Raw genomic sequence first — 12,827 nt, forward strand, 5'->3', positions numbered from 1 at the left:
GTTTTCAGCTAAAATATTGTTACATTCGGAGCGCTGTCCATCGAGTCGGTCCAACCGGCAGAGCGGCTACTTGGATTATTTTCCATGTCGCTCCGAGTAGCGCAGTGTCTTCCGACATCCAAAGGTCACGGCTGTATGGGCCCGGTTATACAGAGACCACTCCAACAAACGGAAAAGGTCGGCAGTCCGGAGGCTCTCCGCTACACATGAATACAGAGGTTTGGAGCTGCATAGAGGAAATTCATGCGTGGTTCGAATTTCACGTCATCGATAAAAAGGCGATATGCGTATCTGCTCGATAGTAGCTAGCTGTGGTTTGAACGTGTGCGATGTGCAATGTGCAATGCTGTCCACAGCCGTTGTGATGAGTCATTTCGTATCAGTGGTGCATAGCTTCCCAGCAATATTTTTACATTAATAGTGAAAGTAGCCGGATGCTGCTGTTCCTGATCCCCTCAGTCCATATTTCGTTCCCTAGCCTTTTCCTTATGTTCAGTGGCTCGTCTCTCCTTGTAGCGTTCCCAAACCAAACGACCGGACAATTTCCGTATTTTAATTCTCTCGTAAATCATAGGTACAATTATTGTTGATATAGTCCTCGTCTATATCTGGCAGCGGTTCTAACGATATAGGCTTCTTTGCTGAAAGATGATCACGGGTCTGAAACAAAGGGAGGGAGAGAGACGGCTTCGGTCAGAACTGGGAGAGAGACAACAGGCAGATATTGATGGCATAAGACAAACACAGCGTGGCGAATGGAAACAAATAGACTCTCTCGTAGTCGGAGAATGGATCTGAGCGGTGCTCGAGCGGACTGGAGACGAGCGGGGAGGGAACAAGGATCGGCTGGGAAGCTGCGTGGCCTGGTTGTCTGATAGCCGCATGAAAAGCATTTGGTCAAATGTCAACCTGGGCCGCAATGCGATGTCAGCGATAGCGCACGACCTCTCAGCCGTAAAACGTATGTACTACCGAAAGTTCGCATCAGAGAGGATAGTCACCTGATACGTCAAGATGTCGTCATTCGGTAGTCATCGTGATTTGGTGTCGCCTATGATATCGCTATCCGTTATCGTCCAGCTATTGCCATATGATATCACCCAGACACTGGCTGAGGGCTGGTCCCCACACCCATGCCGTCTGCGGTCGGGATCCATCGATCTTCTGACGCTAGCGTAACTCGCTCGACGAGCGGTCAACTATTGGATTGCACCTTCATAGCTGACCAAGGTCGGCCGGATATTTGTCAGATATCTGTAAGCATGCACCAGTCGGGTACTATCGGTCGTGTAATGGTCGGATATCGGCAAGTATCGGCCTGGTTTCGGTCGGCCTGTCGGGCTGCAACTGCCTGTCAGTCTGTCGGTCGTGAGTGGCGTGCCGGTCAGATGTCTGACAAATACCGGTCTGTGGTTTCGGTCCAGTGATGCAGACCAGACATCGGTTGGGTTCCAACTACTTGGATGGCAGACAGAGGCGTGATTCGATCAGGTCCACATGTGGAGTGAGTCGATCCAGCTTCAGATAGACACTGACTGGGTCTGGACTCTGGGTATCTGTTCGAAGTTTGCTAAAAATAGCGTACGTGTTGACAGTTGGTTCAGACAGGATGCGTCAGGTGCCGATCCGAAACTGACCCGATGGGTCAGGTATATGTCAGATATCGGTCAGGTGCCGGTCTAATATCGTCCGGTGTGGGTCTAATATGTTCACAGGTCACGTACCGGTCTAATCTAGTCAGTTGCTGGTCTGATCCTGGTCTAATATGGTCAAGTGTCTGTCATCTTGGTCCGATATTCGCCAGGTACCGTTCCGATGCGTGGCCCACTCGCGGCGGTGACCACCTCTGCTGCCGGCGGACGCAATCAATAGTCGGCCGTCGCGCGGGGCCTGGGCCCGGAGGCTGCGGCATACTCTCCTCTCCTGGGAGAGTCCGTCGGCCTCGGCTGACCAGTCGCGCGCCGGGCCGCTTTTTGAGCCCGGAGACGCCCCAGATCGGACTGGACGGCGGGGTTTACGGCCGGAACATGTCTCTGATTGTGGCGCCGCCCGAATAGAAACGACAAACAAAGAGACGGCACGGGGAGATACCGGACACGCTGGCCGGACGGCCCGCGGGCGGTGATTGAATGGCAGAGGAGCCGCCCGGGGGTGGAGCCGTCTGAGTGGTGCCGGGACTGCCAGGTAGTGGAATGATGGTGGATTGAAGACGGCTCTAGGGATGGGATTGGGGTTGAGGTTGTAATGAAAGGAATTCGCAACGGAGCTAGGTTACAAAATGTTGTCCAAAATGGTTTGCCAGTAAATTCCGACTATGAAAGACAAATATCACCATGAAAAGTTGTGGCTCCTGACAATTGTTACGAAAGAAGACAAGTCTCTCAATTAAGCCCTCTTCTTACCATTGGAGCTAGAGTAGTTAGAAGCTACGCGTCGTTGCGAACATTCATCAGAAGCCAAAATCGTTGCGTGATCCCACCTGTTCGACCTTCCTGAGCACACGCAGAAAGTTGAGGCCGACCACCTTTCTGACGTCGGCCTCTGACCAGCCTGGCCGACCGAGCAGCTCGGCCACCAGGTAAGGATATTTGGACGGATCCTCGAGCCCCTCGGGCACCCTGCCGGCACACAGACACAAGCATACACCATCAGCTGGTGAGCGCTAAAATGCGTGACGAATAGACAGATGGTGATCCTCTGGGAAGTGGGAAGTGTTGTGTAGCAGTATGAAGTTTGTCCATGTTCATTACCTTCTTACTGGGGAATAGGCAGCACATGTGGGTATTCGATCAGATGTTGTCCAATGATATGTAACTCCAGCTCGGGTTTTCCTATAGGAGCTGTACGCCCATCCCAACAACATCGGCGGCGCGCCCAGGCATCCATCGATTCGCCGATACAACAATGCAGCGGGGCCCTTCATACCATTCACATGCAAATGGCCATTCGGCTGGCTTTTTCACCTGCATCTCCTCCCAAAGAGGCACGCACAATGCATCTCCTTAGCTGGCATCTAGCTGCTACTGGGGTAGCCCCATGGACGCCCAACAAAGTAGCCAAACTCCACCATTGGAGCAAGTGTTCTCTCAATGCTGACGGATGTAGTCACGAGGAAAATATAAAGCTAGTGCGATCTACATGTGAAATATGTCTTTAAACATTTTATTCTGGCGAGTCGCAATCACAGACACTGTTGCTGTGTGATTTCGCCGTTTCGCATTTGGTATATGGCTGTAATATGTGGGTTATGAGGCCCAGACGCAATCAATCTCGACTTCCCACGTTCGTTTCTGGTGCAATATTTCCAACAGAATTATAGAGCCGGGAGCGCCGAAACAATGTCGAGAGAAAACTCATGGTCCCTGAGGTCTGCCAGTGCAAAATATGACAAAGATTAATGACAAGCTCACCAAATGTTTTTAATGACGTGATATAAGACAGGACCAAACAAGAAATCAGACAACTCAGCTGCCTGCTGATACAGCGGTATAAGTAAAGCGCAATGGAGTGCGATCCGTTGCGTTAAAGATACCGCGGAGTATCCACTCCCGTGTGCTATTTATCGATTAGGCACCAACACTTGACAGAGTTGACACCAATATGCAATACGAACGGAAGTGCATACCAGCACCTCCATACACTACTGAATTGAGTACCCCAGCCTCCATCCAGGTACATTCCAACCCTCGTTTGAGTGTATCCCTGCCTCCGTTTAGGCATACCCCAGCCCCCGTTTGGGTGCATTCCAGCCCCGGTTTAGGTGTGTAAACCCCTCCTCCAGGCGGTACTCACAGGTCAATACCGTCGTAGCCGGCCCCGAGACCAATGTGGTCCACCCCGGCCACCCGACGAATGTGCTCTATGTGAGCTGAAAAACAGACAGAGCACAGTCAGATCACCGGAGAACAATAACAGACCTACAAAATAAATTGATTTTGGCGTCGCAGAACAGTCTGCGTAGGAGAACTAGCACGTGCACTGTGTTGGAAGAAGGGAGCTCGTAAATGTTTACTACCGTTATTCTTCATCTTCCTAGTAAACATGCATGCTTGATCCATGTAGTAAACCGAATGGATTACGTCTAACACTGGGGAATCAATTTACATAATGGGTTTGTTACTAACCAGTGTTTCCATTTGAATAAATACGAAATATTGTCATGCGATCGCTGCGACAAGCTTTGTCATCTGATGATTGTTGATGTCAATTTTGCAGCCAACAGATGCCAGATGCCCAACAGACGCCGGCCTAAATTTCAAGTTCGAAACTTGAACTCTCGCGCAGCTCAACAGCTCTGGCCGTTCCATGTCAGGATGGTGCAGTCGTCTCTCCCGGCTATCTTTAGACAGTCGGTCGGCCGGACTGTGGGCTTTTTCCTCACATCATTATCCTCCGCTCACGGGTATTCTGGGAGACGGCCAACCCGCGGGCAGACGCTCCTTCTCCTCCATAACCTTCTGCAGGAATCTGAATGTGATTCTTGGTCTCGTGCTGACTTGCAAAAACATGATAGATAGCTCACAATGCATATGTTCAGTAGGCAAATGAATAAAAAGATTAACATTAATGTATGTAAGGGTTAGGCCGGCATTCACTAAGTGTTATTCAAACCAGCGATATTGCATAGTACGTACTACGTACCTATACGATTTTTGACTGCTGAGCTGATCTAATCCTTACTTCATTTTCGATGCTTTTTCTAATTTTTCATCTCAAGCCTTACGGAAGAGATTCCGTTCGGGAAGAAACTGCTGCGCTTTAATTGTACTCGGGCATTATCATGATCCATATATCACGCACTATCATTATCCGTAATTTATGTGCGTGTTTTTCCTTGTTCTTCTCCTCACGCTTGTTATGAATTAAGTGATAGATTTCCTGTGTAACAAAGGATGCTAACCTATGCTTCGTCCATGCAAGCGAAGGTTTGAAGCTGTCGGTTGACACTGTAATATTGACTGTTGTAATTGAGTGATAAGTTTAGGTAAATAGGCATGGCACTGACAATTTTCCAAGTCTTCCTTCCTTTGCACTTATGTACCCTTGACTTTAGATAAATAGGGATGAAGTGCATTTATGGCTCGCTGCGTTGCAGCATGCATTGAATATGTAAACGAAACCTTAGATTCCTAAATAATCCCGTTCGGGTGGAGACTTCCACTGACGTCCAACTGACGTCTAACCGAGCAGACGTCCAAGTTGGCGTCTAACTTGGCGTCTAACTGTTGGACGGAGACTTCCAAGCTAGACGCGTCTAAATTTAGCCGTCGCCAGATAGACGCAGTTGCCGTCCAGCTAGACGCGTCTAAGACTTAGACGCGTGTAGCTAGACGCGAAATGGAAGTCTCCACCCGAAGATAAACACTCATATTTTTAACGAACTTTGACTATATTGAACACTCACAGTCCACAGATACAAAACTTCTTTGTTCTAAGACTTATGCAAAGTCATTTACTTTATTTTAGCGTTAAACGTGTAATGTGAAGCCTGTATCAATAATTATACATACCTATAACATCATGTATAGTTGCATTCTTCCCACAAGTTAGAAAACGATTATAAAAGCTGACCATCACAATACCGCCGTGCAGCGCCTGAAACAGAACGGAACAGTCTCTGAGATGAAGTGCCGTGTCAGCTGTGGGGGCAGCTGCACAGGCTGATACAGACCCTATTCACCGGTGGATCCATACCGGGGTCACGGGGTCAGCCTCCTCGAAGGTCTCGTTTCAGCAGTCGTCTATGGTAATTGGCAGTACAGGAAAGGAAGAGAGCGACCTTCCCAAACTGCTCACCCCCGAAACGGCCTCCTGACTAGATCCATCAGTGGCTAGATGGCACAAACGGTTGATTGATATTTAAAACAGAAATTGACTGAATTACCTATTCTTCGCAGTACCTACCTATCTGCTTAAAAGAACAAAATTCTAAAAACTAAAACACACAGACACACATTTTATCCGCGACTGCCCGCTAATCCCCCATAAAAGACACAAACCGAACGTTCATCGGTTTATTTTTCATCGCCAATAGAGATCATAGATCACATCGCCAATATTTCAGACCATTGCAATATCTCGCTTTTAATAAACGAGACAAGACCAGCCACCCATCATTTCTACTCACCAGCTGTTTCAAGATGGCGTCCGGTACGTTTCTTGAGATATTGCAGAGCGCATGCGCAGACGAATGAGAAAACATGACGGGCGCTCGCGACACCGCCAGCACATCTCGCATTGTTTGTGTGCTGGTGTGACTGAGGTCGACCACCATACCCAGACGGTTCATCTCCCGCACAACGCTCTGCGGACAGACGAGAGGAGTTGGGTGTAATTGTGATACTCAGGTCCGGATATTGTACCTAATGGGAACACTTCCGACACTTAGTCAAAAGTAGGTATACCAATGGACGGGATTCTCATCCATTCCCATCATGAATACTATAAGTTATAACAAGTATTCCAATGGGCACCTATGAAGACAAGTCTCATGTGAACGATGAGCGGTGGTGACACTTGCAGGCACGAGATTGTCCCATTACGCTGATTTTAACCCTATTCCTGGCGGGCTCCGCCGGGACAAGAAACTGGCGGGGGGGGGGCCGATTCGCCCCCCCCCTGAGATCTCGAGAACGAAGCAAGATAGCGACAAGCGGTAAACGGCATCGGATACGCACGGCCAAGATCTACAATTTTTACTAAGATCATTTTCAGGTCAGGTCAAAGATGACGTCACAGGGGTCGAAAAAGTCAAAATGGCGGCGCTAGATATGGAGAGAGTTTTTCTCGAATAACTTTCGAATTAGTCAAGATAGGAAAAAACGAAGGGCATCATCGTGATCCTCTCGTCAATCCGCATCGAATGATATATATGTTGACCTCGAAAGGTCAAGGTCAAAGGTTGACCTCAGGTCACGTGACCTCGAGGTCATCATGTATATCATTCGATGCGTCTTGACGAGCTGAACACAATGAGACCATCCACGCGTCTGTATCTTGTTCCTGTACGGAGTTATTGGCCAAAAACCTTTGGTGACCTTTGATGACGTCACATGACCTCACAGCTGCCCAACAGCAAAACAGACCTCAAGGTAGTGAAGGTTGATTGTATATGAAGTCATGTATGGTATATGGGGCCATTCCGACCCGTTTTAGTGGTAAAAACAGGGAGTTGATTTTTCCCCCCATTGACTTATAATGGGGAGGTCGCGAAACTGACCTGACCTTAGGTCACCGATATCAAAATTCCGAGATATACAAATTGCACATACTGGTACCCTAACTAAAGCCTGAAGAGAAGAAATTGATCGGTCAAAAACTCTAGCTCTGGCGTGATTGCAAACTTTTCTGAGGTAGGGTCACCAAACCGCCTCTGGTGACCTGACCTGAGGTCAGATCAACTCAAAATTTTCAGACATGTTGCGTAGAAGCCTTTTAGGAAAAGTCAGAAAATTTGAGCTTCCTAGCTCAACGCGTTTGGGAGAAATAACCAAAAAACCTCAGGGGGGGGGCTCCTCAGGCCCCCCCGCCAGGAATAGGGTTAATGATGCAGTAAGCTGGCAGCCATGCGACGTGTGGTCGAGTTAAGCACACAACCTTAGCTGCAGTAGGTCAGGGGGAAAAAGAAAACGTAAAAACATCAACAAACATCACACCATTTCCTTTGCCTTTCTTTCCTGCAAATCCCCGAGAAACGAAGCGGCCATCGATATCACACTGGCGGGAGCACGCTTCATTGCTTTCCGGTTCTCCTCCATATCTGAAGAGGGCCGACGATGTCTTTCGGTCGCCACGAACGGAGAAACAAACAGGAAAAACACCACAGGCCGGGCCGGTATTGATAGGTGCACTCGACATCGGGGCAGGAGGACAAACTGGCGTGACGTTGCCACAAATGCTGTCTAGACACCGCTGCTTCTCCGCTGAATGCAGGCATTTGTCAGCAAACCTGGAGCTTCTAGCGGAGGCTGGCTGTCGGAACACCTTTGGTGATGTTCATCACCTGTGGCTGTTTTGAGGCTTCATGTCATTGTCCAGTCGCGTTGACCAAGACAAGGCATACACAAGTATGCGTAAGGAATGCAGTTTGCGTAAGTCGTTAGAAATTTAAAGTTTTAGATGGCTCTTTGAGGAAGTGGAAGATGCGTGTAGGTACTGTTCAGTGTCATGCCCGGGCCAGTGCAAGTGGCCACCCGGACCCCTAGCCCAAATATAAAACAAGTGAGATGGAAGTGTGACGGCATCGTGGTGGGTTGCGTTTACAAAAACATACCAAAGTATATAGTTCTGTTCTTCCCCTTTGGGCCCAATGTTCGTCGCTCTTTTGTTTTTAGAACCACTCTTTAGTTAACCGATCGGAGTTTAGAGGTGTGTCTTTTCAATTTACGAGCTTCGCGTACATTAAGTGTGAGGAAAGAAATGCCCAAATGCACCTTTTATGTTCTTTTTAGCACCAGTAGCAACACCATCGCTCGTAGGGCAACAAAATGTTCAGCTTTAAAAGATGGGTGAAAGTGAGGCTGCCGCAGAGTTAAACAGTTCGACCTATTACAGCACAACTTTTCTCGAAAATAGACTGAACGAAACTCAGTTAAATTTAATAAAGAGACAAAAATGGCCATTGGATCCATCGTCAGATGGCAATTGGATCTGTTTGACTGGAAGAGAGAGAGAGAGAGAGAGAGAGAGAGAGAGAGAGAGAGAGAGAGAGAGAGAGAGAGAGAGAGAGAGAGAGAGAGAGAGAGAGGAGAGAGAGAGAGAGAGAGAGAGAGAGAGAGAGAGAGAGAGAGAGAGAGAGAGAGAGAGAGATAGAAAGAGAGAGAGAGAGGGGGAGAGAGGGAGAGAGAGAGGGGGGAGAGGGAGAGAGAGAAGGTAGGCGCGCAAGGATAAAGAGATAGCGGCATAGACCGTAAAGAGCAACAGGAAAAGGGAGAGCGGAGGAGTTACTGCGGCGTCTGTCACTCCACCAATGGCGGCGCCCCTCCCTCTCATTTGGCTGATGGTGTGTGCGGCGCAGACATAAATCTGTCGTCGCCGATACCGTAAATAGCCATCAAAGGGTAGCGCCGCCGCCGCCGCCACCCCATCGCCCGCGCGAGCTGCCGTAGACCCGACCGCCGGTGCTGCAGGGGTATCCACTATCCATTTACGCTCTATTCAGGGAGACACCGGCGGTGGGAGATGGAAGATGTTGGTGGTGGGTGGCGGCGGACTTGATAGGAGGATGGCGATGGCTTTGGTCACCGATGGCAAGCCAGGGATAAACAGGCGAGGTTTTGTAAGAGATGTTCTGCCGTCTTAGGTGCGAAGTTGAGAAATTTGTCACACTAGAAGAGACAGGCAAAACTGATCTAGCAGCTTTACCAGCTGAGAACTGAAGAAGGCACATGGGTGACATTGATCAACTAAATCATGTGCCTGAATAAAAAGTCAGATGGGTAGGGAAAAGACGGTAGGAAGCTTGTCTACCGAGTGCACCAACTTAGACCGGGGTCACGCGTGGAGGCGTTCTTACCTCACCAAACTCTGTGAGACCTCGCTGTTGCAGAGATGGAACCTCCGAGTACTCCGACCTGGAACACATCAGTCACAGCGTTAATACGAATTTGTATACAAATTCGTATTTTTTTATACATAAAAAACACATTTCCTATACTGCGAGATTATTGCAACAATCTTGCTCAAATGTTCAGCTTCAGCATCCAAGGAAGCTCATAGTCCTGTAAGTGCGTTGTACAACTTTCCGCAAGAGCCTATATATGTAGTTATTGGCGCCTTCAGAAAATTCCCCCCATTATCCGATGGTAGATCATTAGGAGGTGCCAAGCATTGAGACGCATTAGCGTCTCCAATAACCGTATACGCGGAACTGTGAATATGGTTATGGTGGAAACGATAGCTAATTACGATACTGGCGAACGCCACAGTACACGATCCATGTATCACCGGCAGTAATCCTTTGAGGTTAATCTACCATCACCAACATCGTACGCATGTAATAACCGATGACACACGAAATTAACATCAAAGCGTCAACCGACAACCCAAACACAATAGTTCGCTTTGCCTTGCCAAGTCTTGCAGCGGCTGGCATGCGTGGGTATCGTTTGTATGACTAGCACCGCGCTCAGCTGACTTCCTACATAATCATCCATTACTGCTCAGACCGTAGTGCTTTGTCTGCGGCCCGACAGCAGGAGCGTAGTACCACGCCCACTTGCCGTCCCCGCGGCTCAGCTGACCCGCCGTGACGTCATCAGGGGCATCCGGTGACGTCAGCGTGGGTGGTGCCTTACCCAAGAGACCCAGGTGTGTGAGGTGTAAATATATGCGAGATCCGTCAATGTAGCGATCTGCGTAGGTGCAGCTATATTTACTTTGATAGATGATCCATGTATAGCTGCAATTATATGACGGCCCGCGTGTGAAGGTTTATTAGGTTTTTGCAGCATTGGGATGCTCCCCCCCCCCCCCCCGCAGAGCCTGAAATCGGCGAAAATTTGCGTTTTTTTTTAGAATCAAACAAAAAGTTAACAACTTCTTTTATGTTAGGAAAGGTTTCTTTTAAACTGCGTAGTGCGTTAAGGAATCGAAATTCGATGAGTTTTTTTTCAATTCGGAGATATGTTTTTGGGGTTATCTCCGTCCTCGGCGTCAAAGACCGCCTTTCTTGATCCGCTAGTGCCTTAAGTACAATTAGAAGTAAATGGCCACTACATGTATTTACGCATGCCTGCTAATGCATGCATTTGCAGCAATGTGCAATAAACTAATATGTTTGTGCTCGGAAGGAGTCACCTAGCTACGTTACGGTCGCTGGTGCATCTCATGACTCCATAATAAGAGTAGCGGCGGCCATTGCGGCAAATATAGGGCGGCCAGGCTGGCGCAGCACACACATGGCGCGACATAAGTGGCGCGCCGCCGATCGCTCACAGCCAGTGTAGTTATTGTGTGGCAGAAAGTCGTATACTAGCGCCATGACAAAATGCAGGCATGGGTCTTATACGAGGCATGATTAACGCTGGTTTGGTGTTACATGGAATTCTAAACGAATAAAGGGAAAGAGCGACTATGTAGAATCGACAGTAGCGCCAGCTGCAGGGTTGCCGTTATTTCTAGGTCCTGCTATCAGGTCCTGCCTCACTGAAAGCGTACCTCCCTGAGCAGTGTACACAATGAGTAGCCATATTTTTCAGTTCCCGCCTTTCCATTTCAGCGTGCGTCCCTCTCAAAAGTTCAGCTCCCACCATCAGATGAAACGATACATTTCATTGACTTTCCAGCTGCGGCAACTGTGTTTTATCGATGTTGACATTTGGACCGCTGAATTTAAACTGAAGATCAAACGAAAGAAGTCACGGAACGCTAAAAGCGAGGGCTGTTTTTTCTTGGCTGAGATCGGGGGCGGCTGCACAAAGTAGGAATGGGCAAAACATCGCACGCGTACTCGTCACTGGTAGGATGGCAACGTAAAGCTGGTGCTATGTTCACATTATTTAGCTCTGGAAGCAAAAATTAATCAACTCATGGATAAAACAAAGTTGAGTTAGCAAAGCACAGGACGACAGTTACAGCGCACAGTGATTACCGCCCCCGCATTGACCTTCGCCCAGTGATCTTCAGTGACTTCTCCCTAATGGATGACAGTGACCTCTGCCCATCGACGGCAGTGACCTTTGCCAATTGGACGATGGTGGCTGCCTCGATGGGCCAGAATGCCTTTTCTTCGGTGACCTCTCGTTACTGGACAGAAATGACCTCTCCGCAGTGACCTCTCCCTTCTCGACAAACAGTGACCTCTCCGCTGAGCGACAGTGACCTCTCGCCACTTTTGTCAGCGCGGCGGCCCGCAGTGTGGTGAGAGTCGCCCGTACTGAAATGTCCAGTATGGTGAAGGAGAAGCCAAACTTCGCCAATAAAGGGGATTTCGGTCTGTGAGGCGAGCAGACCCAATATTTGAGCGACTCTTGTAATCCAATACCGGTTCAGTCTCAGGTCCAATATAGACTGAACAGAGGAAGAATCATGAGACAACGTCGGCTTCTCTCCGTGGAGTTACTTATTACGAAAAGGTCGCGCGAACAATTTTGAAATCAACGGATGCACTGCCTTCAGGGGTGTGTTGACGTTGATATGAGAAAACAAATGTGCACTCAGGTGCGTGCATGTTCATGTGATCACAAACCAGGATGTGCTGCAGGTCACCTGACTACCTACCATGGCGTACTTAAGGCCACTCGATACCACGGACCCGCGGTGTACTGCAGGCCATGTGCTAACTTACCACGATGTGTTTTAGGTGATTTCTCACTCAACATGGTTTCCTACAATTCCGTGATCGCTACCATGGTTTCCAGCAGATCCCGTGATTACTCACCATGGTGTACTGCAGGTGTGTGTGAGGGTCAGGTAACGGGCTCCCAGGTCGTGAAAACTCCTCAGAACAGACAAACTGCTGGCGATGGCGTGACCTCCCTCAACACCGAGCAGACTGGCCATTCGGCCTCCTTTGTGGATCTCCAGAATCTCTGCCGGTATATGGAAGAGCGGTCAGCGGGAGGGGCCTGGGGTCACGGCATTATGGGAATGAATATTAAATAATTATCTTGAAGTGTTAGTAAGTTTCGTGGCGTAAACCTGTTGAATTGTTTTTTTTATTTTTTATAAGAAAATGGGCAAATTACTTGCGATGAGAGCAGCGTCTACATAGTTTTTCAGAGAATGGATGGCTTGAACGAGACAGACATATTTGGTCACTCGGCTCGTCACACCAATAACTCATCTGTTGGACAATCTCATCTATCATAGGATCAATGCACTGATGA

At 48.6% G+C, this 12,827-nt stretch overlaps 1 protein-coding gene across 1 annotated transcript in view; it reads right to left on the reverse strand.

Moving 5' to 3' along the window:
• Window positions 1–539: 539 nt before the first annotated feature.
• The window catches only part of LOC122373722 (dipeptidase 1-like), a 43,066-nt gene continuing 30,778 nt past the window's right edge, over window positions 540–12,827 (reverse strand). The window contains exons 4-10 of the mRNA XM_043352060.1: window positions 12,380–12,530; window positions 9,515–9,572; window positions 6,128–6,304; window positions 5,511–5,595; window positions 3,793–3,868; window positions 2,480–2,618; window positions 540–660 (exon numbers count right to left, since the gene is read on the reverse strand). Coding sequence (XP_043207995.1) covers window positions 553–660; window positions 2,480–2,618; window positions 3,793–3,868; window positions 5,511–5,595; window positions 6,128–6,304; window positions 9,515–9,572; window positions 12,380–12,530 — 794 coding nt within the window. The 3' untranslated portion in view covers window positions 540–552. The remainder of the gene's footprint in view (window positions 661–2,479; window positions 2,619–3,792; window positions 3,869–5,510; window positions 5,596–6,127; window positions 6,305–9,514; window positions 9,573–12,379; window positions 12,531–12,827) is intronic.

The sequence above is a fragment of the Amphibalanus amphitrite genome, unplaced genomic scaffold (genome assembly GCF_019059575.1).
Source record: "Amphibalanus amphitrite isolate SeventyFive unplaced genomic scaffold, NRLGWU_Aamphi_draft 001542F_arrow, whole genome shotgun sequence".
Lineage (NCBI taxonomy): Eukaryota > Metazoa > Arthropoda > Thecostraca > Balanomorpha > Balanidae > Amphibalanus > Amphibalanus amphitrite.